At 45.7% G+C, this 13,955-nt stretch overlaps 1 protein-coding gene across 3 annotated transcripts; it reads left to right on the forward strand.

Moving 5' to 3' along the window:
• The first annotated feature begins 5,060 nt into the window (after positions 1-5,060).
• LOC310679159 (uncharacterized protein) lies at positions 5,061-9,222 on the forward strand. Of its 3 annotated transcripts, none has more exons than XM_083443936.1 (2): positions 5,061-5,242; positions 7,503-9,222. In XM_083443936.1, exon 2 carries the CDS (start codon positions 7,581-7,583, stop codon positions 8,715-8,717), a length of 1,137 nt encoding a protein of 378 aa, XP_083300062.1. In that variant the 5' UTR covers positions 5,061-5,242; positions 7,503-7,580; the 3' UTR covers positions 8,718-9,222. The 3 variants fall into 3 exon arrangements, with proteins under 3 accessions (XP_083300062.1, XP_083300061.1, XP_083300060.1); XM_083443935.1 differs by having other exon boundaries at positions 5,067-5,320; XM_083443934.1 differs by having other exon boundaries at positions 5,067-5,222.
• The last annotated feature ends 4,733 nt before the right edge of the window (positions 9,223-13,955 follow it).

The raw sequence follows: 13,955 nt of genomic DNA on the forward strand, positions 1-13,955 counted from the left end.
TTCCACTGTCAAGCAGCTCTTACTGTCAGGAAGTTCTTCCTAATGTTTAGGTGGAATCTTCTTTCTTGTAGTTTGGATCCATTGCTCCATGTCCGCTTCTCTGGAGCAGCAGAAAACAACCTTTCTCCCTCCTCTATGTGACATCCTTTTATATATTTGAACATGGCTATCATATCACCCCTTAACCTCCTCTTCTCCAGGCTAAACATGCCCAGCTCCCTTAGCCGTTCCTCATAAGGCATCATTTCCAGGCCTTTGACCATTTTGGTTGCCCTACTCTGGACATGTTCCAGTTTGCCAGTGTCCTTCTTGAACTGTGGTGCCCAGAACTGGACGCAATACTCCAGGTGAGGTCTGACCAGAGCAGAATACAGTGGCACTATTACTTCCCTTGATCTAGATGCTATACCCCTATTGATGCAGCCCAGAATTGCATTGGCTTTTTTAGCTGCCACGTCACACTGTTGGCTCATGTCAAGTTTGTGGTCAACCAAGACTCCTAGATCCTTTTCACATGTTACTGCTCTCAAGCCAGGTGTCACCCATCTTGTATTTGTGCCTCTCATTTTTTTTGCCCAAGTGCAATACTTTACATTTCTCCCTGTTGAAGTTCATCTTGTTTGTTTTGGCCCAGTTCTCCAATCTGTCAAGGTCGTTTTGAAGTGTGATCCTGTCCTCTGTCCCAGTTTGGTGTCATCTGCAAATTTGATCAGGATGCCCTTGAGTCCATCATCCAAGTCGTTGATAAAGATGTTGAATAAGACCGGGCCCAAGACAGAACCCTGTGGCACCCCACTAGTCACTCTTCTCCAGGATGAAGAGGAACCATTGATGAGTGGACCGGCCCCCTGCTGAAAAAGTTTGCTGTCTCCTGCTCTAGACGGAAGCCAAAGGGAGAAGCTGGGACTGGGTAGTCTCCAACTGCTTAGGCATTGCAAAGTTGCATGTAGCCGGATGCCTGGCCAAGGAGAGATACCTTGCTCCATATGAGGCAGCTTGTCACATCGGATGCCCCTAGCTCTTGCCACTAGGCAACACTGCTTTTCCGATATCGGTAGACAATGGTGGGAGAGAGATAGGCAAGCACTCCTGCTCTTTGCCACCCCCATGCCTCTCATGTGCATGGGGTTTTGTTCGAAAGTTTCATAGGGTTGCCATATTCGAGAGAGCAAATAAGAGCAGAGGCAGCAGGTTGGTGGAGGTGTGTGGCTGTGGCCAGGCCTGGGGGCCACTGAGGGGGGGGGAGGAGGAGGAGGAGGAGGGAGGCCTGAAATGGCTCTTAACTTGGGGAGGGGGAGATGCTGGCTGCATTCAGCCAGCCGCCCGCCCGCCAGACTGACCGACTGCTCGACCACTCCCTGAGCGCGTGCAAAAGAGGAAAAAAAAACAGGATTATTTTTTTCAAAATTTAAAAAATCTGCCCAGCTGGTGATTTCACCTTTGAAATCCCAGGCATGTCCAGGGAAATCAAGAAATATGGCAGCCCTAAAATAAATACACGAACATTTGAATCCACTTAGCGTATTTTTCCGTGTATAAGACTATATTTTTTCCTAAATTTCTGAAGTTTAAAATAAGGGGTCATCTTATAAACGGACAGTGCATAGTGCATTTTCTTAATTTTGAGGAGTTCCCAAAAATAGGGGCGCCTTATACACGGGGGCGTATTATTCACGGAAAAACACGGTAATTATATTGTGAGGCTTTTTCGGCAGATAAAATAATTACTTGTGAAGAGGAGCAAAATTATAAACATGAAAGCTATTCTCCCTGTGATAAATGGCAGTGCTCTCTGGCGCTCTTAAGAGTGCGTTGCGAGTGATTTTCAATTGCAAATGAAAACAAACGATCCCTCTGCTAGCATTCCAGGGCACAAGACGCTAATTCACAGATGGAGTAACAGCACCATCTTGTGAATATGTTTGCTTTCAACAGGGCATTTATAACTAACCTTCCTCCTCTCCCTTTTGGCCCAACTCCAAGATTAAAAAGGTAAAGGGACCCCTAACCATTAGGTTCAGTCGTGACCGACTCTGGGGTATCATGCTTTGTGGCTTGCGAGGTATATGTCAAACCCACTTGTTTTGTGGTCCCGGGAGATTTTTCTAGCCTCTGAAACATGCAGTAATGGTGGGATGCAATTGGTTCAGTTGTGCACACCTGCCTTCGTTGACACACACAGAAAGTTCCTCCTCCACTCCCACCTTGTGCTAAATAAGACAAGCAGGGATGGGAGCTGTTAATTGTGACGTTAATAGATGGCTTGCTCAACTGAAGGGTGATTTTCACTAGATATTTTTACATGGGGGAAGAATGAAAGTGGCAGCTGGGTTTAATCAATAATGCAAAAATAGGAAGCGTTAAAGGGCACCAAGATGTGAGCCAATGCATATTGTTGCATAAATAATTCCGTTAAACGTTTTATTTATGACTCAGTGTTCATCTCATAGGTTTTCGAGCCAAGCGACTCAGCCTGCCAAAGCCCATCACTGTAACTGTAAATCACGGCAGAGTACATTAAAGGCCAAATTGGACAATCAGCCATTAATGGAGTTTGTTTCACCGTCCCATCAATGGGTGTAGAAGCCAGGTGGAGAAAATGGCCAGTTGTGAGGCAGCTGGGTTTGTCCGCTCTAAAACACAGATGTTCTTTCTACCCAGAAGCGGCCGCTTGAGATGGTGGGGGGATTGAGACTCTTTTAAGGGTCTTCAGAGAGAAAGATGAACACATCTGACCACTCCAGTCACCATGAAGTGATGCTATGCAGATCATCAAAATGAACAAGAGCTTTGCCGGAGTGTTTAAATGTCTCATAATGGTTTCGGGAGCTGTGTGCATTATCTGCTGATAGAGAGTGCATCGGCTCTGGAATGTGGCAAGCTATTTCTGGAGCTCGTGTTGCTAATTGCTGATACTGCGTGTCTACGGGAGATCGATGGACGTCTGGAGACGACGTGGAGTCATAATGGACTTTGTCTCCCTGGCAGTATCCCAACAAGTTTCAGATTATTGGTTATGTTTCCCCCCCTAATAGGGCTGTTTCCCATACTGTTTGATACCATTGGTCCATGCTTACTCCTGACAGGTCTCTCCAGTGTCTGGCTGTGATGTTTCTGGCTGCTGAGACTAGGTGGGTTATAAACTCTTTATGACGTGAGTGGGCATTATTTTGGGGAATGTTCAGGGTGGCAGGAGAGGATATTTATTAATATCCTTCCTAACTTGTGCAAGCAAGTTTCTTTATGGAGAAGAGTTTACATTCCCCTTTCATACATGTACAGCAGATAGCTTGTTGCAGGCTTGTGTAAGCCACGCACTGTTATACAATGTGTTATATTCCTGGTAAGTTCCCATTTATCCCTCTTAAAAGAATTAAGACACTTATTTAAAGTCAATAAAAGAAGTTTACTCACATCAGTTCACAGTTGGATTCCTGAAGGCAGACTTAGTTACAAATATATACATGTGGATCTACCCCATATGGGAGGGATAATCCCAGTGACTGCAGGCTAGCAGTCCTGCAGTTCACACAATGAAAGGAAAATGGAAAAGAGAGAGAGAGAGAGAGAGAGAGAGAGAGAGAGAGAGGCATCATGCCTTGTCCTTTTGTTACCTGGACAGGTAAGGTCACACCCACCTCTAGTCACATGCAAGAGGAAGGATGCTCCAGGCCAAGAGGAACAGGAAGTTTTGACTGGCTGGACCAAACATTCCCTTGCATGTCCACTCTAGAAAAACTAGGAATGTTGTATTTGACTGCTCCCAGTGGATTACATCCCACATTATTGTCTTGGAAGATGTTTAGTAGGTCCAGTTCTGTGGTGACTTCTAATACTTGCTTAGTTACGGGTACAAATAGAAGAAGATGCCTTCAACCCAGTATGGCTCCCCTTTATCACATACACAGCTCAACAAGACAAGAACAAGAACAAGAATCCACCAACGGCATACAAATTAATCTGGTTAACCGGACTCATAAACACCCACCCACTCCACTCACACATGAAAACAATTCTCTCTACAGCCAACCAAGACAACCAACCACACCCTAGGCCATCCGCAACCTCTCTCACCACCAAGGAAATACAACAAGCGAATACTAAGAGAACCCACACAAGTGGTATGTGAGGTGGATGAAAAGAAAGGGTCTATTTGGACTATATGGAAATGGCGGAAATGACTGGCAGAATCCGAGACCAGGGAGAAGAGTCGACGGAGGAAGATTGGAAAAAATTTAAAGTATATTTACAGAAATACTGCAAAATTAATGAATGTTAGAAGTATATTGGAATGAAGTTATATGGTTTTAGCAGAAGGGTTATTAAGAATTATATGAACATTGAGTGTTAATGTGTTAAATTGGGATATTGAAAGTTAAATTGTGTTATGATAAATTACAGACTAAATTGAAGAAGAGGGAAAGGATTTGTTGAACCAGATAATTTGAACCAGAATACAAAAAAGGGAGGTGCGAGGAAGTCGAGGAAATAAGCTAATGAAAGATCTGGATACAAAAATTTGGATTTGTGTTTTTGTATTTTTTCCCCTTATGTTGCATTGTTGTATTGTATTTTTTTTTGTTGATGCATTGTTTGTTGAATTTGTGTATTGTTGTTCTTTTACTGTTTTTCTTTTATAAGTATAAAATATCTAATAAATTTTATTTTTTAAAAAACAAAACCGTGTTCATGGAAGACAATCTTACTCGGCTACGAGGTTGTCCAAAGAAGACCCCATCATTGCGCCAGACGGCACTGCACCGTCGAGCAAAGAACAGTATCTTGCTCTTGCTGAGCAACAGAAGCAAATTGTTTCCCACAATATTTTTTGTTTTATTTTAATGCACAGGTCTCCGTAGGTGGCACAGGCGAGAGCGGACTTTAAAGGGAGGGAGGAGGAGGCGCCGTTCTCGCCAGGCTGCCCGGGGGGGGGGGGGAGAAGGAGCAGGATGTGGGCAGGGCGAGCAACGGGATTGGATCCTGACTTTGTCAATCAAGAAAGGGTTGGGGGAGAAAACGGGGTGCTGTTGTTGTTGCCGAGGCTCTTTTTCCTGCTGGTAGGGGGTGGAAGGACGCAAACCATCATTGCAAAACGCGGCAAGGGGTGCCTCGTTGCGCACGGCGCGCTCTTGACTTCTGCATGGAGCGGGGAAAAGAAAGGTTGGAAGCCGGAGAGGAAGCCTTTCCCGGGATGAACGGGGAGCCGCCGAGACGAACAGCTGGTAAATAAGAACTTGCAGCGGTCAGTACCGCAGGTTAACACAGCCCCCGCCCGGGCGCCGCTTCTTCAATCCATCACTTTGCGCCAAAGCTGGGTTGGGTGCATGATATATTTATAAATTTGTGACTTCCGGCTTGTCAAGTCTTGCCTCGATTTGGAGGGAGGGGTTGAAGAGGAGGAGGCTCTGCAATGTGTTTTGTTCCCTCCCCCCTAAAAAAAACCCAACAACTCCCCACCTGCTCTATGTATCTGCTTTGTGCGTAAACATTATTTTAAAATGTAAAGCCAAACAGGAATTGAAATATACTCCGAGTCGCAAAGTGATTTCATGCTCTTTATTCAGCTCATAGTGTTGAGGAGGAATGAATGAAAGTTCCCTCAAAGTATCTGCTTTATATACATTATTTACACAATGGGCTGCACATGATTGGCTAATTCCCGAATTCTACTGTAAGCCAATCAGGTTGTGGATTCACTTCTATCTGGAGCATGATTGGGTGGTTCCTGCCAACCAATCATACTGCTGCATTGTTCTAGGACAAATCAGACTGCTGCATTCTGAATCCTATTGTTCTAGGACCAATCAGACTGCTGCATTCTGAATCCTATTGTTCTAGGACCAATCAGACGGCTGCATTTTGGAGCCTATTGTTCTAGGACCAATCAGACTGCTGCAGTTTGGATCCTATTCAACTCAGTACATAACAGAAATGCTGCTTACTTCCCATTTCAGGAGTTCTTTTTTGCAACTCCCTTCGCTGCTCTCACCTGATAACTGTGGTGGGGGAATAAGGAGTCCTATCTGGGTGCAAATTGCATCTAAAACACCTTTATAGAAATGGTGATTTAATTGTTCTTACTATGGCCTTTCTTTCTCTCCCTCCCCGCCCCAGTATGGAATAATTAAAGGTGTGTACCCCTCTCCCTGTTGTCTTTGTCCATGGAGTTTTCTCGGTAGGGATACTGCAGTGACTTGCCTTTTCCTGCTCCAGGTGGATCACGTTTGGTCAAAACTCTCCACTATGACCTGTCCATCTTGGGTGGCCCTGCATGGCATAGCTCATAGCTTCTCTGAGTTATTCAAGCCCCTTCGTCAAAGGTCCATATAGTTAAAGCTATGGTTTTCCCAGTAGTGATGTATGGAAGTGAGAGCTGGACCATAAAGAAGGCTGATCGCTGAAGAATTGATGCTTCTGAATTATGGTGCTGGAGGAGACTCTTGAGAGTCCCATGGACTGCAAGAAGATCAAACCTATCCATTCTGAAGGAAATCAGCCCTGAGTGCTCACTGGAAGGACAGATCCTGAAGCTGAGGCTCCAATACTTTGGCCACCTCGTGAGAAGACGCCCTGGAAAAGACCCTGGTGTTGGGAAAGAATGAGGGCACAAGGAGAAGGGGATGACAGAGAACGAGGTGGTTGGACAGTGTTCTCGAAGCTACCAGCATGAGTTTGACCAAACTGTGGGAGGCAGTGGAAGACATGAGTGCCTGGCGTGCTGTGGTCCGTGGGGTCACAAAGAGTCGGACACGACTAAGCGACTAGACAACAACAACACCCCTCTCCCCAGTTAACTGGGAGTAAGCCCCACTGAATACAGATTCTGAGCTGTATTCTGAGCTGGCTACCCCTATAATGTGCAGGATTTTGGATTGCTTGGAAACAAAGCCCATCTTAGGGCCCTCGTACTTATGGGACCGCCTCTCCTGGTCTGCCCTGCAGAGGACCTTAAGGTCCATGAATAATCATAGTTTAGAGGTCCTGGGCCCTAAGGAAGTTAGAGTATCCTCCACCAGGGCCAGGGCCGTCTCAGTGATGGCTCCGACCTGGTGGAATGCTCTGTCCCATGAGACCAGGGCCCTGCAGGATTTAACTTCCTTCCGCAGGGCCTGTAAGACAGAGCTATTCTTCCTGGTTTTCAATTCGAACCTGGCCTGATCTTTTGTTCCCCTTCTTTCCCTCCCCCTTCCCTTTTTGTGAAGATTGCCCTCTCTGGGATCCCACAGCTAATTCTTTCCTGGTCTCCTCGCTGGCCCAAATGGGACTAATTTAGCCATCTAGCCCTGGTGATCATCTAATGTTTATTGGATGAATTTCCCCCAAAATTGATTTTTGATTTTATTGTTATTTATGCTTTATTCCGTATTTTATGCTGTTTTTTGTAGCGTCAATTAAGTGTTTGAAATTTGTTGTTAGCCACCCTGAGCCCAGTTTCCTGAACCGGGAAGGGCGGGGTATAAATAAAAATGTATTATTATTTATTATTATCTCCTCTTTTGCAGGCTTGGCTGCGACCAGAGCTCAAACGGAGGAGACCTCTGCACTTCATCGTATGTGAGCGGTTCCTAAGATGCTGAAGGATGGATGTGGAAGGCAGCTGGGAGTCCGACAGTGACACTTGCGGCGCAGGGGAAGATCGCTCAAATGACTGCATTCCTGAGTGGGTGGGTCAGAAAGGTGGCCTCCGGCTAGATGTAGATGAAGACTACTCTCTGCCTCCCAGCCCTGAGGGCAGCCTTGACGGACCTTCAAGCCATCAGGAGATCCCTGTAGACCTGCGCTGCAAAGAAGACGAAAGGAATGGCGTATACGGTCAGTGGAGCAATTCAACCACAGCCAAGGGCTTCATCACCTCTAGCACCAACTTTGACCTGCAGTGTGAAGGTGAGGACCCAGAGCCTCGTTCTTCTGCGCACGCCAGAGGCAAGGTTTGTGAGGACGTTGTCATCACCAGTTCTTTAGATGAGGAGGAGCCAGTGCCGACATCTGGCAATGTCCTACCTTACCGCCGCAAGGAATGTGGAGAGGCCTTCCGCCATCTTGGCAGGTTGCAGGAACGCCAGCGGTACCACGGGGCTGAGCGTCCGTACCGGTGCCCCGTCTGCGGCAAAGGGTTCTTCCGTACGGCCAACCTGAGAACGCACAAGCTCATCCATTCGAGCGACAGGCTGAATAAGTGCCCAGAATGCGACAAAGGGTTCCTTCACAAAGTCGACCTCTGGCGACACCTGCGGAACGTGCATAAGATAGAACATTCGAAGACGCTGAGGGGTGGGCCTTTAATCATAGTGTCTTCGAAGGCTCAGAGCCAAAGCAGCGAGGGTTTGGCCTCTTCCCAGGTAGATCCAGGAGAACCAGAGAGAGAACAGCCTAAACCGTACGTATGCCCCACTTGTGGCAAGGGTTTCCGTACGTCCAACTTGCTCTCCAAGCACAAGGTGATTCACCGGCAGGAGAAACCATACGAGTGCCAAGAGTGCGGGAAAGCCTTTGTCCAGCTGCTCCGCTTGAAAAGGCACCAGAAAATTCATAGCGGGGAGCGCCCCTTCCATTGTGAAGAGTGTGGTGGGGCATTCACACGCCTGACGTCGCTGCATCGTCACCAGCGCATCCATACCGGAGAGAAGCCCTACTCGTGCACGTACTGTGCTCAGGACTTCACAGAGTCAGGCTCCTTGAGGAGGCATGAGCGTATTCACCAAATGAAAACTTCATAGGGCCATGGCACATATTGCATTTGTGGTGTGTGTGTGTGCAGCTGTACGCTTAAGAGGTCCCACGTGTACACCTTGAAGCGTACAGTATGAATATAACAAACATAAAATAAATTTTTGAACAATAAATAAATTCCTTCCAGTAGCACCTTAGAGACCAACTAAGTTAGTTATTGGTATGCATGCACACGAAAGCTCATACCAATAACTAACTTAGTTGGTCTCTAAGGTGCTACTAGAAGGATTTGTTTTGTTTTGTTTCGACTACGACAGACCAACATGGCTACCTACCTGTAACTGTAACAAATGTGTCTTGTACAGGTGTGCTTGTCAGGGAATCGCCACTTGGTGGAAAGCCTAGGTTTTCCTCTGTGTAATGTGTGAAACCATCCATAAACTAATTCTTGTAGGCATCAAGCCATTTATTTCTTCACCTGTGCAAAATCACTTGGGAACTGCTGTTTGTTCATATAGCACAAAATATATGCGACCTCCCTTTTAAATCTCACTTGTCCTTGCAACAGCCTTGTAAGCTAAGTTGTTTATAACTTCATCTGGGGAAACGTCAGACTTGACTCAGCTCCAGCCCACGTTTGACTGTCCCAAGTAACTCCACAAACAACATGGCAGGTATTTCCCAGCATCCTCTGTGGTGTTGCAAAGGATTCTGGGGAACATCTCTTGGCGTGATTGCTGGGGACTCACGGGCACTTGGAGAGATTTCTGTCCCAGGACTGGCTTGGGTTAGAGCATGGGTCAGCAGACTAAGGGCCGTGGGCTGGATCAGGCCCAATTGCCTTCTGGATCCAGCCCGTGAACAGTCCGGGAATCACCACATGGATCGCCAGCGCGTTCGTTCTTTCCCTCTCACACGGCGGCACCAGCGGCGCCTCCTCCCTCCCTCCTCCTGGCTTCTCCCCACCCTGCCTAGAGGAGGAAGGGGGCTGGGCTTTGTTGGTGCCAGCAGCAGCAGCGCTCGAGCGGCCGCCATTTTAAGCAGGCCCTCTCCAATGCCCTTTTGTGCACCACTCATCGTCCCGCCGCCACCAGCCCCTGCCACTCGCAGGACACAGGTAAGCAGCCACCGGGGCTCTTGCATCATCCCCCCCAAAAAATGTAGTCCGGCCCCCCACAATGTCTGAGGGACAGTGGACCGACACCCTGCTGAAAAAGTTTACTGACCCCTGGGTTAGAGTCTGACTCAGCTAAGTAACTGAAAAAGGTGCGGCATCAGTCAACAAAATATGTGACAAAGCACATAGGTACACATATATTTAATATGACATACAATATAACTTTCCATCAAACTTCCTGGCATTACATAATCCAGTACAGTGGTACCTCGGGTTAAGTACTTAATTCGTTCCGGAGGTCCGTTCTTAACCTGAAACTGTTCTTAACCTGAAACACCACTTTAGCTAATGGGGCCTCCCTCTGCCACAGCGCCGCCGGAGCACGATTTCTGTTCTCATCCTGAAGCAAAGTTCTTAACCTGAAGTAATATTTCTGGGTTAGCGGAGTCTGTAACCTGAAGCATATGTAACCTGAAGCATATATAACCAGAGGTACCACTGTAATGCTCTTACTGGATGAACATGATTTAATGTTCTCTAGAGTACATGACTTTATGTTGACTCTTATTAAGTTAAGTGAAGGGAGACTTGCACATCAGAGGCCATTTCAGTAATAATAAGGTGTGAGCAAGGCCCCACAGCAGACTGGGATGACAACGCTTTTGGAGCCCCTCATTGGTCTGGGGGCACGGGCAGGTGAGGACTCTCAGCGTGGTGTAGTGGTTAAGAGCGGTAGTCTCGTAATCTGGTGAACCGGGTTCGCTTCCCCGCTCCTCCACATGCAGCTGCTGGGTGACCTTGGGCCAGTCACACTTCTCTGAAGTCTCTCAGCCCCACTCACCTCACAGAGTGTTTGTTGTGGGGGAGGAAGGGAAAGGAGAATGTTAGCCGCTTTGAGACTCCTGAAGGGGAGTGAAAGGCGGGATATCAAATCCAAACTCCTTGTTGTTGTTGATGATGATGTTGTTGTTGATGATGATGATTTTATTTGGTTCTGAGGAAGGACCTGTACAATGATAAAGCAGGATATCAAATCCAAACTCCTCTTCTTCTCACCTCTGCCCCCCAATGACCTCGTTGAGGGGAGCTCGCCTTCAACAAGGATTTGAGGGCAAACACGAGGGTCCATCTGGCGCCAACCGTGTGCCAAGTCTGAGTAAGCAACGAGGGCGTCAGGCGTGCGTAGGGCTGCCACCTGCCCCTTACGATAAGGGATTTTCCACGGAAAAATTCTGCACCCCTTAAAGGAATGTATGTGGCATTAGCAACTATATGGAAAGGGGTGTTGGAGGCAAAGCTTTGTGAGGAAGAGAAACAGAATTTGTTGCTATCTTCACCCCTCTTTCTTTGAGGGGGGGCTGGTTTTCTACATTTGCCATTCTTTCGCACAATATTGGAAGACACAAGAACTACCCACTCTGGAAGAATGGCAGATGAAAGTAATGGACTATATGGAATTGGCAGAAATGACTGGCAGAATCAGAGACCAGGGAGAAGAGGCGGTGGAAGAAGATTGGAAGAAATTCAAAGATTATTTACAGAAATATTATAAGATTAATGAATGTTAGAATGACATCAGATTGAAAGTAAACGGTTATTAGTAAAAAGGTGTAAAATTAAAAGACTTAATATTTTAAAGATACCAAGGAGATCAAGATATATTAAGATATCAAAATTAAGATAAAGATCAGTTAAGATAGAGAGAAGGGATTTGCTGATCAGATATATGAACTGGAATACAGTGACGGGAGGTATGGGGAAGTCTGGGAAATAAGTAAATGCAAGGAATATCATGAAGATGGAATTGTTTTTATTTGTCTTTTTTCTTCTTTCTTTTTTTGTTATGTTGCTGTTTTTTGTCGTTTTGTATTTTTGTATTTTTCTGTTATTTTTTGCTTTTTTATGTAAAAACTATAAAAAAAATTATATTAAAAAAATACATTTGCTATTCTTATGACAAGCAGAAATTCAGCAGGTGGGAAGGATGTGTGTCAGTGAAATTAATGTGCATTGCTAACTTAGATCCATAAATTTCTATGAGCTTGACCAGTGCTGGAAAAAAAACCCATTGTAATGGATAGCTTTGAAGTCGTTTCTGCACCAGGTAAAGCAGGCATAGGCAAACTCGGCCCTCCAGCTGTTTTGGGACTACAACTCCCATCATCCCTATCTAACAGGGCCAGTGGTCAGGGATGATGGGAGTTGTAGTCCCACAACATCTGGAGGGCCTATGCCTGAGGTAAAGTAATGGTAAAGTGCCATATTTTTTGCTCTATAAGATGCACCAGACCATAAGATGCACCTAGTTTTTGGAGGAGGAAAACAAGAAAAAAAATATTCTGAATTTCAGGAGCCAGAACAGCAAGAGGGATCGCTGCGCAGCGAAAGCAGCAATCCCTCTTGCTGTTCTGGCTTCTGGGATAGCTGCGCAGCCTGCATTCGCTCCATAAGACGCATACACATTTCCCCTTACTTTTTAGGAGGGAAAAAGTGAGTCTTATAGAGCAAAAAGTACAGTAATTCCTGCCTTCTGACTTGCCTCATATTTTGCCCGAACTGTGCCTTATTTTGCCTGACCAAAGATGGCAACCCTAGCAGTTGACCTCTGCGCATTGTTGCCCCTCATTTCCTGCAAGTGGTCTTCCCAGAAGTTCTTAGATGACCCCTACTGGAAAATATATTGTTGGTCTGTGTGAAGATAAGTTCACAAAGGGCAGTTTACAAAGCAGCAAACTGAGTAGATCTGAACCTTTCATGTTTCTGCTGAAACATCTGTTTTACAGAAGGCAAACAAACAAAGCTAATAGGAAAGTAATTTATCCAAAACCGCAAACTGTACTGCTGAGACTGGGTTTGAGTTCCAAGCATGAAACCCCCAAAGCGATGAACCCGCCCCCACTCATTTGCTTCCCCAGGAGATTTCCCCAAAATGCATTTACTTCCTGCCCCTCAGCCCCCCCCAAAATATGCCTCCTTTTTCTCTAACCTGTACCTGCCCAACAGATCTCCTCAGTGCAGCCTGACTTTAATATTTGATCATTTTTCTCTTCCCTTAGCTGCCACTAAAGGGAGCTGGATTCGCAAAGCAAATAAAGTTCACACTTTTTAAATGTGCAGTTGCTGTGCAATCAGAAAGCCTGGTATTGGGTAAAATCAAGCTCCAAAAAATACAGTGGTGCCTCGCAAGACGAAAAGAATCCGTTCCGTGAGTCTCTTCGTCTTGCGGTTTTTTTGTCTTGCGAAGCAAGCCCATTAGTGGATTAGCGCTATTAGCGGTTTAGCGGCTATTAGCGGCTATTAAAGGCTTAAGGGATTAGCAGATTAGCTGCTAAAAGGCTATTAGCAGCTTAGTGCCTTAGAAAAAGGGGGTGGGGAGCGAAAAAAAACCCCCAGGAATCGCAATACATTTTCATCTTGCGAAGCAAGCCCATAGCAAATTTGTCCTGCGAAGCACCTCCAAAACGGAAAACCCTTTCGTCTAGCAGGTTTTCCGTCTTGCGAGGGATTCGTCTTGCAGGGCACCACTGTACATGGAAAATGATAGTATTATGTATTTGGGGTGGGGTGCCTGACTCTCCTAAATTCCCGGATCCAGGAATGCTAATCATGTTTAGCATTTTTGATAGATAGATTTAATATATTATTTTCTCTCTCCAGGATAACAGAATATAGTTTGGTGAAAAAAGAACTGGCACTGCTATACCAGTGGCCGATGGTGATTTCAATTCATATATATTTGACGGGCCTATAAAAAAACATGAGTCTGCTGAAAGAAAAAAACAGCTTATGTAAGAGTTAAGGATAAAGTATGATATCCCCCATGAAATTCAACAAAACACTTTGCTGTGAAATTTAAACATATTTATAAAATCAGCAAGTCCTTCTTTGAAATTTCTTAACATATGCAACCAATTAAAGTGGTGCCTCGCAAGACGAAATTAATTCGTTCTGCGAGTTTTTTCGTCTTGTGAATTTTTCGTCTTGCGAAGCATGGTTTCCCATAGGAAATGCATTGACGGTTTCCCATAGGAATGCATTGACGGTTTTAAGAAAAAGGCGCAAGACGTTTACGTCTTGTGAAGCAAGCCCATAGGGAAATTCGTCTTGCGAAGCAACTCAAAAAACAAAAAACTCTTTCGTCTTGCGAGTTTTTCGTCTTGCGAGGCAT

The sequence above is a fragment of the Podarcis tiliguerta genome, assembly GCF_965153285.1.
Source record: "Podarcis tiliguerta genome assembly, chromosome: 6".
Taxonomy (NCBI): Eukaryota; Metazoa; Chordata; class Lepidosauria; order Squamata; family Lacertidae; genus Podarcis; species Podarcis tiliguerta.